We start from the raw sequence: 27,372 nt of genomic DNA, 5'->3' as shown, positions 1-27,372 counted from the left end.
CCCCCTCCCCTCCCGCCGCCTCCCGGCCGGACGATGGATCCCTGCAGATCCCAGGGCTGAGAGCACCGCGCACCGCACCGAGCCCGGGCAGACCGAGCCGAGGCGAGCGAGCCAGAGAGCCAGCGCGCGCGGGCGGGCGGACAGATCGGAGCCGAGCGGGGCCGGGCGGGCCGCTCCCTGCAGGGCTCTGCGCGGCGTGCCGCGGCGGCCGCGGGCTCCGGCCCCGGGCCATGAGCCCCTCCGCGACTCGGCGCTGAGCCCGCGACCGGTCCAGCGCCCCAGGACCCGCCGCCGGCTGCCGGCTTGCCGAAGCCCCCTCAGGTGGGTTTCCGATACCCCTGCCTTTGGCCGCGAGGCTCCTCGGTACCCCGAAGCCGGGACTCTCCTCCCTCTGGATTTCCCTTGCTGCTGGGGCGGCTCGGTGGCTGGGGAGGGGGGCGGGGGCCGAGCTGGGGATCTGACTGCGACGAGAAGCTGGACTGGGGGTGGGGGGGGCTGCGTCCGGGGCGGGGACAGCTCGCTGTCATAGGGAACCGCGCCCCCCCTCCATACATCCACCTCGGGCAGCCCGCCACCCCCCACTCCCAACATACACACAGCCTGCGCTTATATGAGAACTGGAGACACCCGCAGGTGAGGACTCAGGCTGGGCCCCTCCCTAGATGTAGCCACCTCCCTGGGGGTTTTCTGGCCACAGTTTAGCCCTTAGGACCACAGCCCCGTCCAGGGAATACCCGTGACCAGGACAGGAGCTCCTTACCCCGGGGTCAGCCCATCTGGGTGAGTTTTCATCTCCAGGATGGGGTGGATATTCTTGTCCCAGAGTGACCCCACATCTGGAGGGAACTCCTGCGCCTGCCTATGGGTGCATCGGGACTTCCCCCTCAACCTCGGATGACTATATCTGGGGTCTCCCCGGGCCTGGGAAGCTTCTCTGGGGAGCATTCTCTTGGCCTGACCTGACCCCCTGTGCCTCTGTATTTGGAGGAACCCTGGATGTGTCCCTTGGTCAGCCACCTCTGGGCTTGCAAAGCAGGGAAGTCTTCTGCCCGAGGAATGGTGACCTCTGGAGATGAGGATTCTGGATGGGCACATGTGGAGGGGCTCCATGTGTACTTTCATCCCAGGACAATGACAGACTGTCCCTCCCTCCTCCCCCAGGATCCCCTCGACAAGGATGGAACTGAAGGCCGAGGAGGAGGAGGTGGGTGGCGTCCAGCCGGTGAGCATCCAGGCCTTCGCCAGCAGCTCCACGCTGCACGGCCTGGCCCACATCTTCTCCTACGAGCGGCTGTCTCTGAAGCGGGCACTGTGGGCCCTGTGCTTCCTGGGCTCGCTGGCTGTGCTGCTGTGTGTGTGCACCGAGCGTGTGCAGTACTACTTCCACTACCACCATGTCACCAAGCTCGACGAGGTGGCTGCCTCTCAGCTTACCTTCCCTGCTGTCACGCTGTGCAACCTCAACGAGTTCCGCTTTAGCCAAGTCTCCAAGAATGACCTGTATCATGCTGGGGAGCTGCTGGCCCTGCTCAACAACAGGTGGGTGGCTCCCACCCTCCCTCAGCCCTGCTCCTGGAGTCGCTTGAGTTCCAGTCAGGATGTCTGCCTCCCTGACCCACCATAGAGCCCAGCCAACCCTGCCCTTTAACCCACCCCCACCCCCAAACCTGCCACTCACAGCAGAGGAGTTAGGGTGCTGCTGAGCACCCAGTTAAGGGCACCCAGCCTCCGATCCCAGCATAGTCCAGAACAGCTCGACCCCCACCCAGCCTGAGGTATGAGACATTGTCACCCTCTCTGGAGTGAGCTTTACCCTCATTCTGGCCACTCTGTCTTGACCTTCTCGTCAGTTGGGGGATTGGGACAGAACATCTTTAAAGGGTAGAAACTACAGTATAAAAGCCACAGCCCCTGCCTTGTCTCTCTGCCCACCTTATCCATGCTTCCTCTCACCCATGTGCTGGGATGCCCTGCCCCTGGGCAGCCACTACAGTTCCTCCTGTCATTTCAGACCCATGTGGTAGAGCCTCTGCCTGCCCAGCTCTCCTTCCTTGCCTACACCTGGGACTGATCCCCAGGGCTGGAGGCTGCCCCCATCACCCAAGTTGGGTGCAGGACACTGATGGCTGTACTGACCCGTGTGTCACTCACCCCCGGACCCCAGGTATGAGATACCAGACACACAGATGGCAGATGAAAAGCAGCTGGAGATACTGCAGGACAAAGCCAACTTCCGCAGCTTCAAACCCAAACCCTTCAACATGCGTGAGTTCTACGACCGAGCTGGGCACGACATTCGAGACATGCTGCTCTCCTGCCATTTCCGGGGGGAGGTCTGCAGCGCTGAAGACTTCAAGGTGGTGAGTCCCCTCGTGTGGGGTGTGAGTCAGCCTGGCCCACAGAGGAGGAGGAGGAGACAAGGAGCAGGCTGGGCCTCTCCGGGTGCTTGCTACTCTGGGAGAGGAAGTTGTATGTCCTGGGGTTTGCTTCTAGTAGAAGGAGAGTTTGTTCAGCATAGGGGCACATTTGCACTCACTGCATGAGCACCTGAGCCTCAGCCTTGCAGCCATGATGGCAGGAAAGAGAGCCTACAGTGCACAACACACACATATATGCACACACGCGCGTGGTCTGGCATAGCCACAAACCCACCAAGCTTACCTTCTAGGCCACAGGTGTCAGAGCTGAGCAGACAGGTGGGTAAGCTACAGCCTTGTTACTTGTAGTGAGGTCCAGGACCATCAACTGGGAGCTTGAAAGGAATGCAGGACTTTGCCCCTCCACTTCCCAAACCTACTGAACCAGAATCTCCATCTAATAAGATCCTCAGGTGACTGGAGTATACACTAAAGTTTGAGAAGCACCGTGAAGCACAAGTAAGGGAAACCTTCTCTTAAATAGCCAGACAGTAACTCCCTGTGTGCCATCCGCACCCATACATAGACACATACACTGTTTGGTTAGGTTCCCTGCTTGCCAGCAAGAGCCACAGAGCCAGGGTCTGAGGAAAGGAAGGCCATCGGGACACCCAGTCATGGCTGCCCTGGAGGCTTCCTTTGCATCTTAAAATGGAGATGCCCCACAGATGTGGCTGCCTCAGGCCAGCACCTCAGGGAGGGCATAGGGAAACTGATTTTGGCATCTGATGTGCTGGGCAACCCTGGGCAAGTCACACAGATTCCTGAGGGTTAAGACCTGGACCCGGATGGCAAAGAGACCAGAGGCTCTGGAGCCATGCAGGAACAATAACACCAAATGAATGGACAATGCTTGTAACTCTTTCAAATGCTTTCTAGGCTCTCCCCTCAATCCCCTTGATACATAATCACATTTCCTCTATTTTACAAATGCACAAAACTGAGACACAGGCAGAATGATTTACCCAAGCTCACACAGTTAGTGACAGGTGACAGGTTCAGGATTAGAACCCATGTCTTGTTAAGCTGAAAATGTCCTTTACTCTTTTAATTAATATTGTGGACCCTGGGGTTATTGTGTCCACTTCAAATTCTTGCCAGTCTTTTCCAGGACCCTTTGCTCTCTATGCCTACTCAGCTCTCGGATTCTCTCCCTTCTTCCTGCCTATTTTCTCCCCGCTTGCTTGCTTCCTCCTGCAGTATGGGAATATGAAGTGTATTTGTGCAGAAAGGATGGCGCCATAGTCATGCTTAGTGTTTCTTGCTGTGCAAGACTTCCCAATCTCCTTAAGCCTTGCTCTGCAGACCAGTTTCATTGGCCTTTGTCAATCCTGCTGGACAAAGTTCACATGACTGCACTCTTTGCTGAGCCAAGCTGATGGGGAGCTTAGCCGAGATGCAAGAACCAGTTCCTTCCCTCTCTTACTGCTTCATAACAGGAGAGTCCTGGATTCCCCAGAGCTTGAGACCAGAGGGTTTGCAGTCTCACAAGTGCTGCCCCCAAGAGTAATAGGACTGTAGGTGAAGGTGGAAGCAAAAGCCAGAGCCCCCTCCCTCCAACACACCCAACACACAAGCAGGAGGGACCCGTGAGAAAGATGGAGAAAACATATTTGTTTGAGTGGTTTGTAGTGTTGGATGAGGGAGGGAAGTGCTTGGCTCAATCTGAGGAAGTGCTAAGATATAAATTTGGGCACAGTTAGTCCATAGAAAGTATTCAGTTGAGGCTCCATCTGTCCATCATGTCCAGAAAGATTCCAAGTGGTGATGCTAAGATAACATTTGGTTGATGGTAATGGAGACCCTGAGATGTGATTGGTCCATGCTGTCTGAGGGGACCATTCTAAGTAGTCAGACGGAGATGTGATTGGCTTACAAAGTTCTGGAGCAGTCTGAATTATTCCTCTTACTCGGGGGTAGAGACACACAGGCTAGCACCCTGCAGCCCCAGCTGTGACCCTTCTTGCTTCTGGGTTGTCAGGGAAGACCAGGTTTTTGCTGTTTTGCAGCCCATGTCAAAGACCTGACCCTGAATTTTGCTGGACTCAAAGCTCTCACTCCTCCCTCTGCTCTCTTCAGTTGATTTCATTGCCAGCCCCTCTCCATGTCAAGAGCTCTACCCATAGGGATGTTCCCACACAGATGGGCGTCTGGCTGGAGTCCATGTCTGACACCTCCCCGGTGGAGAAGGGCCTGGCAGGCTCTCTCCTCCAGCTCCCCAGTCCTAAGGGCTCCCACACTCCTTGCCTGATACTCCATGCTCCCCCTTCTCTCCTCAGTCTCATGATTAACATCCTTGCCATTCTCTGCTAGGCCAAGAGATGTGTTGGGAGTGTGTCTCTAGCCCTGGGCAGATGTAGCACTGACAGGAAACACCTGTCTATAGGGTCGATCTAAGGGAGACCATCTTGGCATCTTCTGCAGCCTTCAGAGCAGAGGTTCTTCACTGAGGAAAGAAGGTAGTCAGGGAAGAGAGGCTTTGTGGTTAGGGCTTTGGTTGCTCTTTCAGTAGCTCAGGAAGAAGCTGCTGGGCCCCATCCAACAGGATTGCTGTGGGATACCACCCCCCACTGTCCAAGACCTTGCTCAATGCTTTTGCAAAGTATAGTGTGCGGGGGCACGTGTGGACTCTTTTGTAGATTTCTAAGGGCAACCCTCATCTCAACAATAAGAATCCTGTTTCTCAAGGCTGGTTGGGGGAGGCATAAGAAGACAATTCAGGGAGGCTACTCTGGTCACTCAAAGACCCCAGCTCCCCTGATGAGGATCTGCAGTAACAGGCATTTCTCCAGATGTGCTCCTGGATCTAGCTCAACCCCAGGGAATAGTTGGTGGTCACAAAGCATTTGGCCAGGGTCCATCCCCCAGGTGTGGCTGAGTCAGCTTGGGAGGGTGGGGGTGAATATGGGGAGCCTGAGCTGAATCTGGGAGAGACTGGTTTGGAAATCCTTCGGGACTGAAGAGGGAGAAGGGAAGGGCAGGGCAGGGAGTATCCCCACAGCAACCTGGCTGGGAAGGTCTCAATAGCTGCCTCCTGAGCAACCACAGTGACCCAACCACAAGGCCCCCTCTTCCCGGCCACCTCCTTTTCTTCCTGGTAGGGTGTGTTGTTGCCAAGACAACAGGGTCCGTGGCTCCTCTCTCCTGCCCCACCTTGAGGCCAGCCAGGCCAAGGCAGGGCAGGGGTTCCATGGAGGGGGGCTGGGGTGCAGCTGTCTGCTGGTGTCTGGGTGGGGGCCAGAGAAGTGAGCACAGTCGCAGCTGGTGCCAGCCTCCAGCTGCACCTTATCTGTCCCTGGCAGTGGGAGCAGCTGATGTGGCCAGAATGCTGAGCAGCAGCAAGGGGAGGGGGCTGGCAGATGGTCACCCAGTCTGCCCTATGCCACCCCCTCCTCCGCTGAGACCTAGACCCTTTGCCTAGCGGAGAGAGAAGCAGGAATTCATTTCTGGGGCCTGGAAGAGAAGGAAGAGGAGGGCAGAGTGGAAATGCTGGGGTGGGCATGTGGTGTGACTCAATCTCTCTCAGGAGGGTGAAATTGGGGGACAGGAATCCCTGGGAGGGGTCCACAGGAGTCCTTCTCAGGACCCTGGATTGGAGACCAGAATCTCCCAGGGAAGAGGTGGAGTGAATGGGGATGAGCACAGAAGCCTCCCCTGCAATCCACTGCTAGGTTCTGAAGGGGCCCGGGCATCCCCTGGAGCACCTAGGGAAGTAAGATGCTGCAATGAGAGGTGGCTATGGGCGCCTGATCCTGGGACCCAAAGTTGGGAGAGAGAAGTCATCTTAAAGCAGGAGAGCCAGGGATGGCAGTGCCCGGCAAGAGCCAGGACTAGCATGGAGTTTATTCATCCCTAGGGCCCACCCCTCATCCCCACACCCCATGCTGCCCCATAGAAGCTCAGACCAGAAGTCCCCTGGGAGGGCCTGACCTTACTACTGGGGTCTGCACCCTCCAGCTAGGCAGGGAGTGGAGGGGCTGCTGAAGGGAAAGGCTGCCCAGACTGCCATGCAGAGAGGGGTAGGGGAATCTCGGGCAGCCCCACCCAGAGGCCTGGTGGTCTTCATGGGTGGGAAGGGGGAACATGCACAGATTGCAGAGGGATAGAAGAGGCCGACCTGGAGACAGTAACTTTAGAGGAGGGGTTCATGGGGTTCATGAACTTTGGGGGAAGGGTTCCTGCCCTAGGGGTTCATGGCTACCACCTCCTGCCTTATCCTTCTCATCTGTCCCTCTCTCCCAGGAAGTGCCTAAACTGAACACAGGTGGGTGGAGAGAGGAGACGGGAGCAGAGCCCATTGCAGTTGCAGGAATCCAGTGGTTGGTCCCTGGGTTGGGGTCTCAGATGTCTCCTTTTGCCTCTCTCTCAGACACAGATACACACAAACATCCTTCAGGTAGCCCAATTTCCTCTCTCACCTCTTCCCCTTCTCCCCAGACCCCAGCCATTTCTGACTCCATCCCTCTCTCAGACAGCTATCAGCTAAGAACTACTCTAAGCTAATTGACCTGGGGGCTGTTGGCTAAAGTAATAGGGAATTCAGTAACTAAGTGCCTCTGGGGGCCAAACCTGGAAGTGGAGGGCTGGGGAGGAGCACCTCTAAGTCTTGGGACTTTGTCACTGCCCAGCTGGTGGAGAACTCCTGGATATGGCCACTGCATGCCCAGTGTGTCCTGGAGGCAGAAGGGTAGGCCCACAGAGAGGCTTGGAATGTTCTGCTGTGGATGGAGGTTGCTTCTGAGTGTGTTTCAGTTTTGTGGAAAGTAATTTCAATTCTCTGGGGATAGCGAGGGAGACAGAATATTCAGAATGAGAAGCTGGGATTAGGGGAGCGTTAAGCTCCACTGGATTCATTCCCATAGCAGACAGTGCCACTTCCATGTGCCAGGTCCTGCGCTGGGGCAGTTAAGTGCAGCACGGAAGGTTCAGGGCTGAGAGCCATGGGGGTGGTACTAAAGGGGGCCCAGTGGGGTGGGCTTCAGAACAAGGGGGAACATGCTGGGGATGAGCAGACTCTCAACATCCAGGGGGAGTCCTCCCAATCTCCCCAGCCAAACTCAGCCTCTCGGAAAATGCCAGGTTTGTAGAATATGTTGGTGTCTCCCCAGCTAACTAAATCAACCGGCCAATTCTCTCCGGCCATTCTTCCGCCTTGGCCAACCCCTGCCCACCCCCACCCCCAAGCTTTCCCTCACTTGTATGTTTGGGGTGGCCAATGCAGAAGCCTCTACCTTCTGACCTATAACGTCCCAGTCAGGACCCTTAGATGTGCATTCTGGGAGGCAAAGCTGGAAGGAGACAGTGAGAATGAGAAGGGGTGCCTAGCTGGGTGGAGGATAGGACTGGGCATTAGGGCTCCTGGTCTCTATTTTGGGCAAAGTTCCACCTGGCCCCACTTCTTAGCTTCTAAGCCCAATCTCCTGTAAGGAGGTTGTAAAATTATTCTTTATTGAGGGGCAGCCCTTCCTCTAGGACTCTTTGGCCAAGCCCACGCTGCCCCATGTGTAATGGATGTGCAGCGCCAACCTACCTGGACACAGGAATTGGACATCTTCCTCATAGAATATTTAAAAATGATCATGAAGCTGCTGTGTATTCACCTTAAAGGGAAGTTCCCTTAAGGAACTGTAAGGACAGACACTGCCACCCCAGGCTCTCCAAGGCCACTCTCCAGGGAGAGGGAGGGTCAATTGTGATCTTTCTGAGATCCCATCAGTTCTTGGATAGAAAATGCTTTCCCACCCTTCTGCATGCCCTCTGTGTGGCTGACAGTTCTGGGGGCCCAGGAGGTTGGGCTGTGCAGCTTAGTGCCATGTGTCTCTAGTTGGTGTCACACCAGCATGCCAGGCTGAGAACATCCCTGGGGGTGAGACTGCGGCAGTGGCCTTGGCCATGGACAGCAGCCATCTCAGACTTCCTCACAACACCCTCATCACATATGCGCCCCGAGCATGCAAGCACACATGTGCACCTCTGTGTGTGTCTGCGGGGAAGTGTGAATGTAGAGTGTGAAGTGGAAGCATGTGGAGGTGTATGGGGGCCCATGCAGCTTGGCGTGTGTGGCTGTGGGAGAAAGCTTCTGTGTAGGCAAACCTCTGGTTGCATGCAGAGCACATACTAGCAAAATTAAACATCTCTTTCAGTTGTGCTTTGCAATTTACAAATTCCCTTTACTTTAGCTCACGTGATCTTCATAATTCTTGTAGGAAGGAAATTATTAACATCTTCATTGGAAAGATGGGAAAACTGAGGCTCAGAGGAGTTGTGTTACTTGCCTGAGGTCACACAGCTGGGAAATGACAGAGTGGGACCCTGACTTCAGATCTTCTAAGTCCGGGTTTTTTGTGTGTGGCTGTAGGAGTGTGTATGGAGGAGGGTGCTCTGTTGAGAAGCAGTGTGGAGAGGCAGGAAGGGCAAGAAAGGGTATAGAGAAGAGACCCTAGGAATCCCGTTCCCAAGTTGAGTAGGCCTAGTTTTTTGATGCTTTTGTCTTTTCATTGCATCATCAGGCCAAGTGCCAATCTTAGGTGAACCCACCACCGGTTTTCCCCAGGGTCACACCAGGGCAGTCAGGACCTCCCTGAGGAAGTCACATACCAGGGCAGCTTAGTATCACATTGCATTCATGCTCAACATCCTTAAATGGGCGTGCAGTGCTGCCTGGCAACCCCACTGTGTTTTCGTGGTCGACTTGCTCTCTCTGATGACTACTTCGAACTTCTCCACTCTTCTCAGTCACCCTTCCTAGCTCCTCTCTCACCCTCAGCGGATGACCTTGGCTACCACTTACTTCACTGAGAAAATAGAAGCCTCAGACAAGATCTTGTCCTTCTTCTGGGTACCAAGCCCTAGAAGGGAACATTCATCTTATCTAGGATAAAGTCTCAACTTAGAATTTTCATCTTATTCCCTCTGCCTTTTTAAGATCTTTCTCCTGCTAATTCTGTCTCTCCCTGCTCTACAGTTGGTCGCTCTTTCTCAAGTGAAACCCCATTGACAATGAAACATGCTGAAGATGCTCTTGTCTTAAAATACATAGCTGTAACGACAGCTAACATATATTGAGAACTTGCTATGTATCGGTCTTTGTGCTAAGATAAAAACTAAAACATATGTGTCTCTCAACTCCACGGCACCTGCCAGCTCCTATAGTATCTCTCTGCTTCCCTTTACAAAGTTCCTAAAAGTGATATGTTTATTTCACTGTTTCTATTTCCTCATCTCTAACTCACTTTCTGATCCACTCCAGGCTGCCTTCTTCCCCCATCATCACCATTCCTCCTAAATGGATCTAGCTAAGGCCGGTGGTCACCTTCATGTTGCCGAATCCAGCAAATTTTTTTTTATTATTCTTGATCTCTCAATAGCATTTAAAATAGTTGCCCACCAACTCTTCTGTTGTTTTTTTTTTTTTTTTTTTGAGACGGAGTTTTGCTCTTGTTGCTCAGGCTGGAGTGCAGTGGCACCATCTCAGCTCACTGCAACCTCCGCCTCCTGGGTTCAAGCAATTCTCCTGCCTCAGCCTCCTGAGTAGCTGGATTACAGATGCGTGCCACCATGTGTGGCTATTTTTTTTTTTTTTTTGTATTTTTCGTAGAGACAGGTTTTCTCCATGTTGGTCAGGCTGGTCTCGAGCTCCCGACCTCAGGTGATCCGCCTGTCTCTGCCTCCCAGAGTGCTGGGATTACAGGCGTGAGCCACTGCGCCCGGCCCCCACCACCTCTTTTTTGAACTATTCGCTTTCCTGACAATCATACTCTCTTTGTTTTCCTCCTATGTCTACCCACTCCTCTGTCTCTTTGCCAGTTCATTTTCTTCTACTTGGCCATTTAGTGTCATCACTACTGAAGGCTCAATCTCAAGCTTTAATCTTCTTTTAAATCATAAGAGTACAATGCACCAGCTTGAAAAATTTTTACACTGGTATGTCTTACAGTGTAGTATTTTGCATATTACATTGGTATAAAACATTTCCAGTACCCCAGAAAGTTCCTTCAGGCTGTTTCCTAGTCAATGTTACCCCATAAGAGTTAACCACTATTCAAACAGTATAGATCAATTTCCCTCATTCTTGAACTTCTTGGAGTATATGTATCCTCCATACAGTGTATACTCTTTTGTGTCTGTTTGTTTTGTTTTGTTTTGCTTGTGATTATGTCTGTGAGATTTAGCCATGTTGTTGTGTGTGGGAGTGGTTAGTTCTTTTTTGATGCTGTATAGTATCTCATTATATGAATATGCCACAATTGATCCATTCTACTGATGCTAGACATTTGGGTTGTTACTAGTTTTTGGCTCTTATCTATAAAGCTACTATGAACATTTTTGTTCATGTTTTTTGGTTGATATATGCACTCATTTCTCCTGGGCACATGACTAGCTATGGAGCTATGGTTAAGTCATAGGGTATGATTCTGTTTAGCTTTAGTGGATACTGCCAAATCAGACCTTTTTTTCTATCTTTTTTTTAAACTTTATATTCTATTCTTGGGCAGTCTCATCTTCACTCATCACTTCAATTACCATCTACACACTGACAACTGCCAAATTTATGTCTCAGCCCAGCTCTCTCCTCTTAGCATCAGCTCCAGTCGCCAATTTTCCCACTTAACGTCTCTACTTGGATGTCCCTAAGACTCCTCAAAACCTGCATGTGCAAAACCAAAGTCATCATCTTACCTCCCAAACTAGTTCTTTACCTGTGTGCCTGATCTAGTGAGCCACCCACTGTTCACCCCGTCATGCAAACCAGAAATCATCCCTGACACTCCATCTCCCTCACCTGCCTTGACAGGATCTGCCACTTTTGCCTCATAAACATCTCCACTCTACCCCCTGTTCCGGGCCATCCCACCACTGCATGTCTCTTTGGGCCACGGCAATGGCTCCTTGACAGGCCTTCCAGCAGCCCTTCTATATCCTTCACTCTGCAGCCAGAGTGGTCTTTTCAAATCAAAGCTCTGATCACTTGAACGCCTTCCATGGGGAGTCTTTCATTGTCCCTCAGCCAGAATCCTCACCGTGGCCTTTAAGGCCCTGAGTGACCTGGGTCCTCCCTGCCTTTACCCACCTCTCCAGCCACACTTGCCCCTTCTCATCTCTCTCCTTCCAGGCCTTTGCATACACTCTGTTCTCTCTCTGGAATATCCTCCCTCCTCCACAGGGGTAAGCGCTAGTGCGCACGTGCACACACACAAATATATACACACACACACCATTACCTAATTACTCCTCTTTATTTATTTTTTATTTTATTTATTTATTTATTATTTTATTTATTTTTTTGAGACAGAATCTCGTTCTATTGCCTGGGCTGGAGTGCAGTGGTGCAATCTTAGCTCACTGCAACTTCCACATCCTTGGTTCAAGCAAGTCTCATGCCTCAGCCTCCCAAGTAGCTGAGATTACAGTCATGTGTCACCATGCCTGGCTAATTTTTGTATTTTTAGTAGATAAGGGGTTTCACCATGGTGGCCAGGCTGGTCTTGAACTCCTGGCCTCAAGTGATCCGCCCACTTCAGCCTCCCAAAGTGCTGGGATTACAGGCATAAGCCACCGCGCCCAGCCTCCTCTTTATTCTTTAGACTGTAATTCAAACATCATTTCCTCAGAGAAAGCTTCCTTAATTCCCCAGTCTGGGGAAAGTCCCTCTGTCATTCACTCTGATAGAGTCATTTTTTTTTTCATAGCACTTATGGTTTGCAATTAGATATTTGTTTTTTTCATTTTTGAATTGAGGTCTGTCTTCCCTGTTCAACAGTAAGCTCCATGAGGGCAGATCCATGATGTGTTCTCCACTGTGTCAATGAGTAAATGCAAGAATGAAGAAGCAAGGGATTTGGAGACAGATGACCTCATTCCAGCCTCCAGCCCACTTCTTGCTCTCCCTAAGACTTGAATAGGCTGGTGTGGCTCAGTTTTCTCACTTGTCAGATGGGAATGAAGTTACTCAAACCTGCTTATTTCACTGGGTTGTGTGAGGATCCCATGAGATAACAATTGAAAACCATGAAGCATTACACAGACATGAGGGGTGGCTGGAATGAAGAAAGGGATATAGAAAAAGTCAGAAACCACTCAGCACACACTGCTAAAGAGAAGGTCTGGGTGGGGGGCGCTGTATGCTTGGACAGAGGGTTCAGGACTGATTGCAGCTCTGTGTGTGTGTCTGCTTGGGCACCTCTCCAGGGGCCCTCTGTGTATGCCCTTTGACACTTTCCTCATCCCCCAATTACTTGAACAAGATGAAGATGGGAAAGAATGTTAGAAGAATAAGCATTTGTTTGAACAAGCATACAGGCGATGGAGGAGAGAGGACGTGCAGTTGGGTGTGTGTGTGTGTGTTGGGGTGTGTGCGTGTTGGGCTGTGTGTGTGTTGGGGCATGTGTGTGTGTGTTGGGGTGTGTGTGTCGCCCCACACCAGGGCTGCGTGTCTGTGTGGTAATGTGCAAGTGTGCAGTGTGGTCTTGGTTGCTGTGGGGGAAGAGGTATTCAGTTGCACCCAACTTACTGTCCTTTGGCACTGTCTGTGCGTGCACACCCTTGTCTTTGCTGGGGCTCCCAAGCTGGAAGCTCCCGCTGCCTTAGCTGCTTCCTTCTGGAAATCAATCTACTTCCCCTTCCAAAACATCTGAAGGAGGGGGACAGTGCCCTCTAGTGGGAACGCATGGGCAGCTGCAGCTTCCTCAGCCCAAGCCTCAGCCCCACTCCACCCAAGTCTGGAAGTCCTCTCTGAAGCACTTCCTGGGGAATGCAAAGGAGGAGGCCCCTGCCCTCTGAGAGCTCAAGATCTGGCAGGCAGGAAAAAGATACACACAGGACAGGACACACGGGTTCATGCAGGAGAAGCCTGAGGACAGCAGCTGAAGGTGGGGGAGTCTCTCCTCATCTCTGCAATGACTTATCTCTGGTTGCCCTGGGTGTTCCTGGCCTTCCTTGCTTCCTGTTCCTGCACATGGTCTCTTGGTCCTGCTCTTTTGCTCTCGGTCATTACTCATAGCTATAGGGCCTTGAGCAGAACTGGACCCTTTAGTCTATTCCCTGGGTGGGCACTAACAGCGCCCTGTGGAGTCGGGAGGATTCTTGGAGGAGGTAACATGTGAGTAGGATCTTGAAAAATGAGTAGGAATTCTCCAGATGGAGTCCAGGGAAGGCACAGGACTGTGGATGAGCCTCGTGTGTCTGGGGACGGGTGGTGGTGGCTGGATGCTGGCCTGAGGTGGAGGGTACATTGCTTTCAGCATTTTTTTTTTTTTTTTTTTTTTTTTGAGACGGAGTCTTGCTCTGTCCCCCAGGCTGGAGTGCAGTGGCTCAGTCTCGGCTCACTGCAAGCTCCACCTCCTGGGTTCACACCATTCTCCTGCCTCAGCCTCCCGAGTAGCTGGGACCACAGGCGCCTGCCACCACGGCTGGCTAAATTTTTTTGTTTTTTTTTTTTTTTGTATTTTTAGTAGAGACAGGGTTTCACTGTGTTAGCCAGGATGGTCTTGATCTCCTGACCTCTTGATCTGTCCACCTCGACCTCCCAAAGTGCTGGGATTACAGGCGTGAGCCACCGCGCCCGGCTGCTTTCAGCTTTGTGGGGCTACAAGAGAGGACTACATTTTGCCAGGAGGCAGTGGGGAGTGAGAGAAGGTCTTTACTTTTTTGAGATGGAGCCTTGTTCTGTCGCCCAGGCTGGAGTGCAGTGGTGCGATCTCGGCTCACTGCAACCTCCGCCTCCCGGGTTCAAGCGATTCTTCTGCCTCAACCTCCCAAGCAGCTGGAACTACAGGCACGTGCCACCATGCCTGGCTAGAGAAGGTCTTTAAGCAGAACAATGGTCAGAGTCACACAACTCGAACTAAAGGTGGGGAGAAACTGCAGGGAGGCAGGGAGACCAGCTGAGAGGCTGTTGTTTAGGCAAAAGAGGAGGGCAGTGGCAGAAAGAGGAGGACAGTGGCTGTTGTTTAGGCCAGTCTGAGGGCAGTGGCAGAAGGATGGAGAGGGGCGAGAGCTCAAGACTCTGCCTCTGAGGCCTCTTTGTCCCTGGCAGCAAAGCTGAGGCCAAAGGTTCCACATCACTCAGTTCTGCTAGAACCTGACACCCTGCCTCACATCCCCAACACACTCTAGGGTCTCTGCAAATGGAGAAGGGAAGATGGTGGGAGCAGGGAGGGAGAAGAGAGGAGGAGTAAGGGGAACATGGCCTGGGGCTAGGGGATGCTTAAGGAATGGGGAGGCCCAAGCAGACCCACCTAGCCCCGGTCTAGCCCCACTGCTCCTCCTCTGGCCCTGCAGAGAAAGCGTTAATCTGCTATACCTCCCTCCCCCGCTTCCCCTCCTCCCCTCGGGTCACCTTCTTGGCCCTGGAGACTTGGCTGGTGGCTCAAGTTCCTCAACCAGTGGCCCTGAGTAATCAGAACACACAGAGGGGCCAGGGGCCTGGGGGCAGGGAATGGTAAATTAGCGGTAGGGGAGCCTCAGAGACTGAGGCCGGGAGTCTGCAAGGCTGAGGGTTTTGGTGGGAACCCCAAGTTGGTTCCCAATACTCTCTACCTGACCCAGGTCCCCCTGCCCCACCCCTAGCACTGATCTCAATTTCTTCCACCCACCAGAGAATTCCTCGAACAAACTAAGCTGTTCGAGGGGCGGGGGGCAAGCCAAAAAGGGTAGTGGTGATCTGCCAGGAAGCTTTCCCACTGCAGGAGACAGGGTCCCTCCCCCTAGTGCCGGGAACTGGTCAGAAATGAGTCTGTGGTCAGTGAGAGACTGCTGCTAATGGAACCTGGGCTGGCCCACAAGCCACAGGAGGGGTAGGGGAGAGGAAAGGAACCAAAATACATCTCAGCATAGGGGGGTAGGACGAGGGCTGGTAATGCTGTCCCGAAATAGAGCTGGGGCCAGGGAGGGAAGGGAAGAGAAACAGGGTCGGGGACTGGAATTGGAGGTCTGAGAGAGTACCTGGTGGTGGGGCACGGAGGGGCTCAGGTATCCCAGAGGAATAACTGGACGAGGGAGAATAAGGGAGAGGACCCAGAATTGGGATGAGGACACTGAGGGATATGCTGAGGAACAGATTGGAGGATGACAGAGAGCATGAGTGTGTGTTGTGTGTGTCCTGGGGGGGTGGGGACTGTGGTCGCTGTGATCATCATGGCAGTGGGCGCAAAGGATGGTGCTAGGTCCCGTCTCACCTGGGAGGGGTGGGTTCCAGGAATCCCAGCCCTAGGCTTTTCCAGGGTTTCCACTCTGTCCTAAACCCTCTCTGTGCTGCCGGAGCTGGTGACAGGAAAGGGGCTCCAGCCCCCTGCTCTCCATCAGCCTCCCTTTCCCACTGCCATCAATTATTCATCAGCCCAGACACCCGCCCTCCCTGGCAGGGCAGGCTGGTCCTCCTCCCATGCCCCGCCCCAGCCACACTGCCACAGAGGCCCTGGTGAGGAAGGACGGCCAGCCAGGCTGAGATACCTGGCTGACGGGCTGGGTGGCTGGCTCTGCCAGACTCTGCCTGGAGTCACATCGCCTTCCTCTCTGGCACCTTCCCCCTTCCTCCTGCAAATCCCTGGCACCAGGAAGCCCCTGGAGAAAATGCCCATCCAGATCTTCTGCTCCATGTCATTCTCCTCTGGAGAGGAAGCCCCAGGGCCCTTGGGAGATATTTGGGGTCCCCACCACCATCAGCAGCAGCAAGACATCTCAGAATCGGAAGAGGAGGAAGAAGAGAAGGAAAAGGAGGCAGTGAGGAAGGAGGCCAGTGAGGGGCATTCACCCATGGACTTGGTGGCCTTTGCCAACAGCTGCACCCTCCATGGCACCAACCACATTTTTGTGGAGGGGGGTCCAGGGCCAAGGCAGGTGCTGTGGGCGGTGGCCTTTGTCCTGGCACTGGGTGCCTTCCTGTGCCAGGTAGGGGACCGCATTGCTTATTACCTCAGCTACCCACACGTGACCCTTCTAAACGAAGTGGCCACCACGGAGCTGGCCTTCCCGGCAGTCACCCTCTGCAACACTAATGCTGTGCGGCTGTCCCAGCTCAGCTACCCTGACTTGCTTTATTTGGCCCCCATGCTGGGACTGGATGAAAGTGATGACCCCGGGGTGCCCCTGGCTCCACCGGGCCCTGAGGCCTTCTCTGGGGAGCCCTTTAACCTGCACCGCTTCTACAATCGCTCCTGCCACCGGCTGGAGGACATGCTGCTCTATTGCTCCTACCAAGGGGGACCCTGCGGCCCTCACAACTTCTCAGTGGTGAGTGGAGCCCCATGCCTGCCACAGTACCCCAAGAGTGTCCGCCATGGCTGTCCCTGACTGTCACCTCCTGGGGTTGGGGCTGGGGCTGGGGCTGATGACTGTGCTGCCCCCTACCTCATCTGGCTGACACAGGCCAGAGCTCACCCAGGAGTCCGGGGCCTGGAGCTGGGCTGGTATTCCCAGGTCCACACCAGTGCTGCTTTTCCTGTTAGAATCTTGAAACACGTCTGTCTTAGTTGGTATTTTGCTGCTGCCTCCCAACATGTCCTCCAGCTTTACCTGCCCTTCTCAAGACTTCCTCATGGTCCAGCAGGGCCCGGGACCTTGCTCCATCTGTGAGGTCAACCTTTGATCTGTTGGTGGACGCCAGTGCCTGGCCAGTTGTTCACTATTTTGACTAGCACCCATGGACTGAAGCTGGGGTGGGTGCTGCCTGGTCTCTGGTGGTACAAGAGAAGGGAGTGAAAGGGAGACAGTAGAGGGGTGGGGATATCCCCCAACCCCACCCCACCGTGGCCCTTGTCAGCATCTCCTGCAGCAGGGACTTCAGTGCATCTTCACTTGGTCTTCCTGTGCCCTCCTATGGACACCCCACTCCCACCAGCTCTGTGTGTGTGTGTGTGTGTGTGTGTGTGTGTCTGAGGGTAAATAACAGGTCTCTAAATCATATCCCTCTCCCCAGCTTTAAGTGGCCAGGGACCCTCTTCCTAGGGGAAGCTCTCACTGGGAACTGTCCTTCTGCTTGGCCCCCCACCCAGGGGTCCAGGGCTTTCCCTGCTAGGGGGCCACCTGGTACCCCACTGTCTCTCCTAAGTTCATCTTCCAGGTCTGTCTGGCCCGACTGCTCTCCTGCCCCACCAGCTCCCAGATGCCAGGCCTTCCCTGCCCCACACACCCATCCCTCAGTCCTCCACCCCCTCCCTAGCGTAGGGGCAGGGGGTGTCATCATACCCGTGCATCATGGGATGACTGCAGGCATACAGGGGCCTGGGGGTTTGGGCCACTGGGCCTCAGAGAGGCCAGGAGCCATAGGAATGTGTCTACCTCTGGGCCTGAGAGTAGAGCAGACAGTTCTCACCCAGGCCCACCAGGTGGCAGCAGCAATCCACTGTACAGCAGCCCAGTCCTCTGAACCGGCACAAGACAGGGCTGCTAGCCGGCCTCAGACACCTCTAATCCCATACAACTCCGGATGGAGTGTAGGCATGGGCATATGTCCAGCCTGGAGCCTGTGGCTGGGTGCCGCAAGACCTGGTCATGGGGCTGGGGACTAGGAGCCCTTGGAGTTCTCTCTTTGCCTCATCTCTGGACCTCACCCACAAAGTGGGGAGAGCAGTATGTCTCCTCTTCTGGAGGTCAATGGAGGAGGCTGTTCTAGGAAGGGGGAAGGGGGCAAAGACCGTATTCCCTAGTAACCTACTGCCATTGCTGCTCCAGTCTGGCCTGAAACTCTTTTGTCTCTCCCCTGCTCTGGGCTGTATTGACTCACCTTATGACCTGTTTTGTGGACTTTGTCACCATCCAGCAGTAGTAAAAGCACAGCCACCCCAACTTGGGGACATTCAAGGAGGCTGTGGGGAAAAGGCCAAGAATAACTGGTTTACTTTTCTCTTTGCAGCTTTTTAATCAGCACTGTGACCAGGGCTGCACTGGGGCATGGAGTGGGGAGAAGACTGGGGAGACAGCCCCTGGGGCTGAGATATCTTCTGAGGCCCTCCTAGTTTTGCAAAAGCATTAATGCACACACCATGGCCTGGGGGCTCAGTCCCAAGTGCTGGAAGAAGAGGTGCTGGTGCTTGGTTGAGTGTGGTCCTTGGCATGGCAACTGGGTCTACTTTCAGGTTCTGCTGATAATGGGATAATGGAATAATGATGGACCCAAGGGGCTAGGGGCTGAATGAAACCAAAAAACTGAGTTTGGCTGGGCACGGTGGCTCATGCCTGTAATCCCAACACTTTGGGAGGCTGAGGCAGGCGGATCACCTGAGGTCAGGAGTTTGAGACCAGCCTGGCCAACAGGGTGAAACCCCGTCTCTACTAAAAATACAAAAATTAGCCGGGTGTGATATTGTGCACTTGTAATCCCAGCTACTTGGGAGGCTGAGGCAGGAGAATCACTTGAGCCCAGGAGGCGGAAGTTGCAGTGAGCTGAGATCGCACCACTGCACTCCAGCCTGGGCAACAGAGCAAGACTCCATCTCAAAAAAAAAAAAACTGAGTTTGGGTCTTGGGGAAAGCATAATTTCAGATTCCCAGAGTGAAATCTAGGAGAAGAGAAGATATGTCTTGGAGGGCCTCAGGAGCTTGGGCCTGAGGAAAGTGTCCCAAGGAGGGGCCGTGTTAGGATCCTGGTGATGAAAATGTATATGTCAGGGTCCTGGCGGGAAAAAGACAGCTACTTGATGATTTAATTGAAGACTTTAACAAAGGGACTGCTGACAGAGCTGGGGGCAGGGTTAAGGAAACGCATAAGGGGGACTGAGGCAGTGAGCAGTACTAGGAAATTGTTATCACTTCTAGGCTGAAGAAGCACAAAAGAAGACAGTGCTCTGTAGGGAGCCCTGGCAGGATCTGTAATCATGGAGGGCCTAAGCCACTACTAGAGCTACAGAGGGGCGAGGGCTGGGGAAGGATTCATACCCCAATCTTTCCTCCTGCCTTCTGAGCCATTACCAATACCTCCCAACTGTCAACCCCAACTAGAAGCCCATGCAGGTGGCAAAGGAGCTCAGGCGATGCACCCTACCAGGAACAGTTTTCCAGGGCACACAGAGGGCAAGAAAGGGCGAGAAACAGGTGGGAGAGGGGAGCAAATGGAGAATGGGCTGCACGGGAGGAACCATTCCCAAAGGGTGTTGAGATTCCAACAGCTGGGGTGGCTAGGAACAGCCCTTGGTGAGTAGAGGGTGCTGGCAGGACTCTTAGGCTCTCCACTCTGCCCTCGCCAGGTCTTCACACGCTATGGAAAGTGCTACACGTTCAACTCGGGCCGAGATGGGCGGCCGCGGCTGAAGACCATGAAGGGTGGGACGGGCAATGGGCTGGAAATCATGCTGGACATCCAGCAGGACGAGTACCTGCCTGTGTGGGGGGAGACTGGTACGTCACCCACTTCAGGGGCCCCTCTGCATGGCTCTAGGCCCCAGCCTCTGCCAGGGGATTCCTGGGCTTCACTGTGAGACCTGGGCAGGGCCCGGGCTTTCCCCTCTCCCCCCAGCATCTCACCATCTGTATCACTGACTCTACCTGATTTCCACACTCACATCTCTCTGGCTCCCACTTCCTGGTTCAGTTACTCTCCAAGGTAACCAGCCATCCTCTTCCATCAATGCCGCCGCCACTCTATAAATAACTCCCTCTCTTCTCAGGCTGCCTGCCTGTCTGGTCTCGGGGGGCCTTGGGGCAGAGAGAGATGGGGGAAAAGGGAAAAAGGGAGTGGGAGAAATGGAGAGCATCTGAAACAGTGACACTCTGGGAGAAAGTATTTGAAACATCAAGATGCAGAGCAGAAGCCAGGTAAGAAAAGAAGTGTGTAGGATGCAGGGGTCATCGGAGCAGCTCAGAGCTGGTAAACCCAGAAGGAGGCTAGGGGGTGGGCTAGGACCCTATAGACTTCCCCCACCCCAGCCCCAGTGCACCCTATGCTTATTTCCAGGAGAGGTAGGATGTCCCCAGGTCTGAGGGGTGTTAGGGAGTCAGGAGCCCTCCCAACCCACACACTCCTCATTCCCCTAGACGAGACGTCCTTCGAAGCAGGCATCAAAGTGCAGATCCATAGTCAGGATGAACCTCCTTTCATCGACCAGCTGGGCTTTGGCGTGGCCCCAGGCTTCCAGACCTTTGTGGCCTGCCAGGAGCAGCGGGTGAGAGGGCCATGGGAGGCTGGTCCTGGGGTGGGGTATTGAGGGGTCCAGATGGAGTGGTGGGCAATCAGTAATGGGAAGGACAGGTGAGCAAGGACCTGGGTGGTAATCTGGCTAGTCAGAAGCATGAGTGATCGAATGAACAAGAATGCTCTGTAAACTCTGAGACCTTTGGAGGCTGCAGAGGGAGAGGGGAGCAGAACTCCAGAGATCTGCATCTTGTCAGAGGAGTCCATCAAGCTGATTTGGGGAGAAGTCCCCGCACTCCCCCAGCTCCCCGGCTCTCCCAGCAGCTCATCTACCTGCCCCCGCCCTGGGGCACCTGCAAAGCTGTTACCATGGACTCGGATTTGGATTTCTTCGACTCCTACAGCATCACTGCCTGCCGCATCGACTGTGAGACGCGCTACCTGGTGGAGAACTGCAACTGCCGCATGGTGCACATGCCAGGTCAGGCCTGGGGCTCCGAGCATACTCCTGGGGTCCCTGGGCCTTTGCTGCCCTTCACTAGCTCCCCATCCATATCAATCTCCCAACCCCAGTTCCAGCCCACCCCATCCCACACCCACCTGGCTCATGTCTCTCTGACCTCAGTTCCCGCCTGCACCCCCAGGGATGGGTGGGAAGGGTCTAGAAGGTATGGACCTGGAGTGGGTCACTTCTGGGGCAGCATGGGGGCCTGCCAGTCCTCCCTTCCCATCTTCTCCCAGCTTACACCTTCTAGGCCTTTGATACTACCACCATCACCAGACCCCTTGAATCCCCATCCTGCATCATTGTCTTTTCTCCTCTGTAGGGGATGCCCCATACTGTACTCCAGAGCAGTACAAGGAGTGTGCAGATCCTGCTCTGGGTGAGCGCCCCTGGCCTGGGGCAGTCTGGGGGAGGGAAAAGTTGCTGCCAGCCACGTGCGCAGGAGTTTCAGGTCACGCTCCCAGAAGCCTCACATAACTCCTGGACTGGGCTGCACCCTCTCTTGTGTCTGACATTAAAGCTGAGAATGGTCAGTCATGGTGGCTTACACCTGTAATCCCAGCACTTTGGGAGGCTGAGGTGGGCAAATTGCTTGAGCCCAGGAGTTCGAGACCAGCCTGGTTTCATGGTGAAACCCTGACTCTATGAAAAATTTAAAAAAAATTATGTGGGCATGGTGGCATGTGCCTCTAGTCCCAGCTACTCTGGAGGCTGAGGTGGGAGAATTCCTTGAACCGGTGAGGTGAGGTTGCAGTGAGCCGAGATTGCACCACTGCACTCCAGCCTGGGTGACAGAGCAAGACCCTGTCTGAGAATAATAATAATAATCAATAAAGTTGAGAATAGCATCTTCAGAGGCCCCTATGAAAAATGAACAGAGGTCACCTGGGAATGGCCTTCATCTTCTTTCATCAGCCGCTCAGCTGGTTGACCCTGGAGGGTCCTGAGGAAGTGAGATATAAGAGTAAGAAATATCCATGGGGAGGCTTGGTGAGAATTAGCACACGGTGGACACAGCTGTGAGGGGGCAGCTGGGGTTCTCCTCACTCTCCTAGTTCTCTCTATCTACATCGTTGGTTCAGTGGCCTGCAGGGTTCAGCAGGTAAAGTCCTCAAACATGCCTTAGGCTGGATGGTGAGGTAGGATGTTGGCAGAGTTTAGCATCCAGGCAGGGTGAAGGGCAGGTCACGGAAAGAGAAAGGGGCCCAGAGTTTCTCTGGGCAGAGCTAGGATGTGCATGTGGGAAGGTGCTGGCAGAAGGGCACCACTCAACTGGGACCTCTCACCTGGCTGAGTGCAGACTTCCTGGTGGAGAAGGACCAGGAGTACTGCGTGTGTGAAATGCCTTGCAACCTGACCCGCTATGGCAAGGAGCTGTCCATGGTCAAGATCCCCAGCAAAGCCTCAGCCAAGTACCTGGCCAAGAAGTTCAACAAATCTGAGCAATACATAGGGTAAGGGCTCTGGCTGGGTAGAGCAAGGCCCTTGGGTTGGGACTGTGGAATGGATGAGTGGGGTTTGATGGGGGTGGGGGCTGGCAGGCAGGGGGAACTTGAGATAATACGGGGAAGGTCCAAAAGGCAAGCAAAGAGTCTAGGGTGGGTATGCAGGGAAGATCAAGCCAGAATAAGCAGGGAAGCACCCCTTTATCCTCCCTTTTCATCCTCATTGTTGTAACCGGAGTCACTTTATACTTGATGCATACTGCATATGGTACAGAACATTTTTTCATATATGCCATCTCATTTAATCCTAAAAGGCAGGTATCTCCATCAGCATCTCATTTTATGGATATGGAAACTGAGATTCAGAGAGGCTGCCTTGCCAAGGTCACCTGGTTAGTAAGAGATAGAGATATGACTTGAACCTAGGTCTCCTCCCCCAATCCCTGTGCAGGGAGAACATCCTGGTGCTGGACATTTTCTTTGAAGTCCTCAACTATGAGACCATTGAACAGAAGAAGGCCTATGAGATTGCAGGGCTCCTGGGTGAGCTACTGATGACACCTGTCCCCTTCTCATGCCATGGGCATGGCGTGGCTCCCTATCATCCAAAAGCAGGGTGCTCACTTCTGTCCCATGAGGGTCCTCCACCCCAGAGGCCCTTCCCCAAACCCTGTTGTCTTGGTAAGTGGTGAGGGAAGGGAACTGAGCCTTCTCTTAGGGCAAAGTGGAAAAGAGAAAAGACAGGCCTGTGGGCATGAGGGAGGGGTAGGCATGGAAGTGGAGACTATTTCATATGCCCCTTAAACTAAGAGGGTTGTGGTATTTTGTAAACGATTATTTTTCTTGAAAAACACCTGCTCGTTTTAGAAAGGTAGAAAAACGCAGAAAAGCATAGAGAAGAAAACAAAAATTCCACCTGAATCTGGCTTTGCGATCCTTCTGTGCGAAGGCTACCAATCCCTTTGAGAATACAACTTGCCTGCCCCAGTCCCAGTAAACCCTGCTGCCCCCACGATGTCCTGACCCCACTGACCCCCCTGGCCCCTGCCCCCGCAGGTGACATCGGGGGCCAGATGGGGCTGTTCATCGGGGCCAGCATCCTCACGGTGCTGGAGCTCTTTGACTACGCCTACGAGGTAAGCGGGGGCGAGGCCCGGCGCGGGGCCACGTGGGGGCGGGGTCCAGCCCGCCCACCTGCCCCGTCCCCGTCCTAGGTCATTAAACACAAGCTGTGCCGACGAGGAAAATGCCAGAAGCAGGCCAAAAGGAGCAGTGCGGACAAGGGCGTGGCCCTCAGCCTGGACGACGTCAAAAGACACGTGAGGGAGCGAGCGAGGGCGCCCTCCAGCCCGCCTGTGCCTCCACCGCCCCAGGAACCCCTGTCCACCCCCGCCCACCCGCCTCTGCCACCACCTTCTCTCCTTTGCCTCCCGAATGCCCCAGCACTACCTGAAGCCCTTCCGAGGGATAACCCGTCCCTGTCCTGTCCCCTTCCCCCAGAACCCGTGCGAGAGCCTCCGGGGCCACCCTGCCGGGATGACATACGCTGCCAACATCCTACCTCACCATCCGGCCCGAGGCACGTTCGAGGACTTTACCTGCTGAGCCCCGCAGGCCGCTGAACCAAAGGCCTAGATGGGGAGGACTAGGAGAGCGAGGGGGCCCCCAGCTGCCTCCTCACATCTGCCCTGGGGACTCCCCACACTCCGGGGCAGATCTTTCCTCTTGTCTGTGGTAAGGAAGGAGTCTTGACCATAGAGTCCTCTCTCTGCCTCTATCCCATTCTTTTTACATTTAACAAAACTAATCTAAAAAAGAACTAAAAAGGGAGAACGGGGCAAGGGACCTCAGGCTGCCCCTCTCTCCTCCATGCTGCCTCCCCTAGCTCCCAGCCTGAATTCTGTCTATCTAGCCGTCTGCCATCTGAGTGTCCATCTACATTCTGCTGCCACCAGTCACCAAAGGCCCTTCCCAGTGAGGGGTGGAAGGGATCTCTGGGGTCTGGAATTTGGCCCCAAACCAGAGAATGTACCTTAAGGGGGAGGGCTAGTGTGGGGGAGGGAGGCTTCCCCAGCCTTAAGAGACCCTCTCAGCCCAGTGACTGTCCCCAAACCCAAGTCTCCTGGCAGGAACTAAAACCTCAGCCCCACTCTCTCACACCATGTGGAATCTCGTGGGGGTCGGGGATCCCCTTAAGAAGTGGTAATGGGGACAAGATGCGGCCCTGGTGCTGTAGGCTACATCCTGATACCTATAAGTTCACCCCCACCCCACAGCTGCTGGAGAGAAATCCCAAGAGGCAGCCCTTCCTCACCATCCCATTAAAGACCTGGCTGGTTAGCGTCCAGCTCAGGGAGAAGGGCGCTAGTGCCTAACCTCACTGGTCCCTCTCCCGGAGGCCCTTGTAGAGGGCCACGTCCATAAATTTTCTTATGGAACTCTCCCACATCCTCTTCCCCAACTTCATTTGCTTCTCTCAACAACCTCATCTGCATTTTCTATTTCTATATGATACAGACTCTATATTGCTATATCTCTGTATATACTTTCCCAGCCCTGTCTGTCTCCACCCCATCCCCTCTTGTCTCTGAGAACCATTCTCCCACCCCAAGTTCCACCTTCTATGTTTCTACTCCCTCCCTGGTCTCTGAATGCCTTCGCCTGTATAAAGAGTTGGACTCTCTCCCCTGGTGTCTGTACTGTGTACACACATCCCTCTGAGAAGCACAAGGAGACGACACGCGCATTGTAACCTTTGCACTGTCTCAGTGGCGACAAAGGAAGCTGTGAATCACAAGCTCTGCCTCTTTCTGGCCTCACCCTGTCCCCCAACCCGGGCATCCTCGGCCCTCCCTGCAGCCTTAACATTCTCTTCCCCTGCTCCTCCTATCCCATTGCCCCTTGCCCAGCTGACAGTGGCATCCCCAGGGAAGGGGTTGCTGTAGAGATAGCCCCCACCCAGGGGATGGAGGTCTACCCTGGACACTAAGCCAAGTGTGTCAGAGACAGAAGGGAGCTGGGGATTGGCGACTCCTGAAGTTGGGGCAGTGGGATGCTGACAGGCAGAAGCTGAGGTCCTCAGTCAGTGGCCTTTCCTCCTTCTGGGTGCCCAGCCCCCTTTCCTCACCTGATACCCAAGCCCACCACTTTTATTTTCTGGTGAGGTGGGTTTGGGAGGAAAGAGAGGCCTAGAGGAGGAGTTGAAAGCTCTGCTGTTGTCCCACCCTATCTTAATGAGAGACAAGTGAGGTGGAGGGCCTGCCCCCCCTCCCTCCACCAGACACTCCTTCCAGGCCTGAGCCCCAACCCCTTTTCAGGCCTTCCTTCCCTAGCTGTGTCTTGGTCTTCAATCCCAGAACAGGACCTGTGAGCAGCTGCATTGGCCTGGAGCTGGAGAGTAAGGCTATAGGATCTTTGGAATCTCTTGGTTCCTAAGAGTTTCCTCAGAGATCATACCTCCCCAGAGGGAAGCAGGAATGAGGCCAAAAAGTGTGCATTGGATAGGGGAACAGCAGGCAGGGCTCTGGGTGACGCATGCCTCTGGTCTAATAAACTGGGTTTCAACCATCTCCTCTTCAGTGTTGTTCTCTTATTTGAAAAAGTATTTAGATATTCTCACTAAGTGCCTAAAGCTGAGCTTGGTTTGGGGCCAATTAGGGGATGAGTAAGGAGAAGGTTTGAGTAGGGACACTGTGGTCCCCCTGGGATGGGACAGGCTGACCATTATATCAGGAATAGTTTGAACCACTGGGCAGGGAAAGAGGGAGAAGTCAAAGGCAACAAAGTTCCAAAACAGAATCCCCAATACAAAGGATGCTTTAGAGAGAGAGAGCAGAGTCAAAATTCAAGATAAACTGGAACTTATCATAAAATCTGGAAGCAGGCTGGCACGGTGGCTCATGCCCATAATCCCAGCACTTTGGGAGGCTGAGACAGGTGGATCACTTGAGGCCAGGAGTTCGAGATCAGCCTATGCAACATAGTGAAACCTCCATCCCTATTTTTTTTTTCTTTTTTGAGATGGAGTCTCGCTCTGTCGCCCAGGCTGGAGTGCAGTGGCGCGATCTCGGCTCACTGCAAGCTCCGCCTCCCGGGTTCACACCATTCCCCTGCCTCAGCCTCCCGAGTAGCTGGGACTACAGGCGCCCGCCACCACGCCCGGCTAATTTTTTTGTGTTTTTAGTAGAGACGGGGTTTCACCGTGTTAGCCAGGATGGTCTCGATCTCCTGACCTCATGATCCACCCGCCTGGGCCTCCCAAGTGCTGGGATTACAGGCATGAGCCACCGCGCCCAGCCCCCCATCCCTATTTCTTAATATTAAAAAAAAAAAATCTGAGGCCAGGCACAATGGCTCACACCTGTAATCCCAGCATTTTGGGAGGCTGAGGAGCACAGATCGCTTGAGCTCAGGAGTTCGAGACCAACCTGGGCAACATGGCGAAACCCCATCCCTACCAAAAATACAAAACAGCCTGGCATGGTGGTGCATGCCTGTGGTCCCAGCTACTTGGTAGGCTGAGGTGGGAGGATCACTTGAGCCTGGGAGGCGGAGGTTGCAGTGAGCTGAGATGGTGCCACTGCACTCCAGCTTGGGCGAGAGAGAGACAGACCTCATCTCAAAAAAAATAAAAAATAATAATCCGGAAGCAGGTTAGGTCAGAGAGAAAGTTAGGACAAAGTTCCCACGTGAGGTACTTATTGAGGCACTTTATCTGTGGAATGAGTCCCGGGCTATGAGCAAGGGTATCTGGAATCTTGGCTTCGGCTTTATGGCTAACTTGCTGGTTGACCTTTGCCAAGTCATTCACCTGTGAGTTCAGCTTTCCCATTTGTAAAATGGAATAAACTGTGTTTCCCTCCTCAGCCCCTGATAGTTATAGCAGTAAGAAAACGAAACGAAAAGCAGTCAAAGCGTTTTGTAAAGTTAACGCCATGCGCC

General features: G+C 53.9%; 1 protein-coding gene across 3 annotated transcripts; it reads left to right on the top strand.

Moving 5' to 3' along the window:
- Positions 1-26,000, top strand: ASIC1 (acid sensing ion channel subunit 1). Of its 3 annotated transcripts, XM_016923434.4 has the most exons (13): positions 1-321; positions 1,162-1,539; positions 2,165-2,360; positions 19,353-19,445; positions 19,598-19,748; positions 20,385-20,512; positions 20,806-20,962; positions 21,309-21,365; positions 22,287-22,440; positions 22,883-22,974; positions 23,488-23,567; positions 23,646-23,750; positions 23,932-26,000. In XM_016923434.4, the coding sequence occupies exons 2-13, from the start codon at positions 1,178-1,180 to the stop codon at positions 24,034-24,036; spliced, it is 1,680 nt and encodes a 559-aa protein (XP_016778923.4). In that variant the 5' UTR covers positions 1-321; positions 1,162-1,177; the 3' UTR covers positions 24,037-26,000. The 3 variants fall into 3 exon arrangements, with proteins under 3 accessions (XP_016778923.4, XP_001155207.4, XP_009423708.5); XM_001155207.6 differs by lacking the exon at positions 19,353-19,445; XM_009425433.5 differs by lacking the exons at positions 1-321; positions 1,162-1,539; positions 2,165-2,360; positions 19,353-19,445 and adding an exon at positions 15,946-16,646 and having other exon boundaries at positions 23,932-25,998.
- Positions 26,001-27,372: the final 1,372 nt, after the last annotated feature.

Source organism: Pan troglodytes, chromosome 10 (genome assembly GCF_028858775.2).
Source record: "Pan troglodytes isolate AG18354 chromosome 10, NHGRI_mPanTro3-v2.0_pri, whole genome shotgun sequence".
In the NCBI taxonomy this organism is placed as follows: Eukaryota; Metazoa; Chordata; class Mammalia; order Primates; family Hominidae; genus Pan; species Pan troglodytes.
The sequence above is the reverse complement of the archived record's forward strand: the minus strand, read 5'-3'. Positions and strand labels throughout refer to the sequence as shown.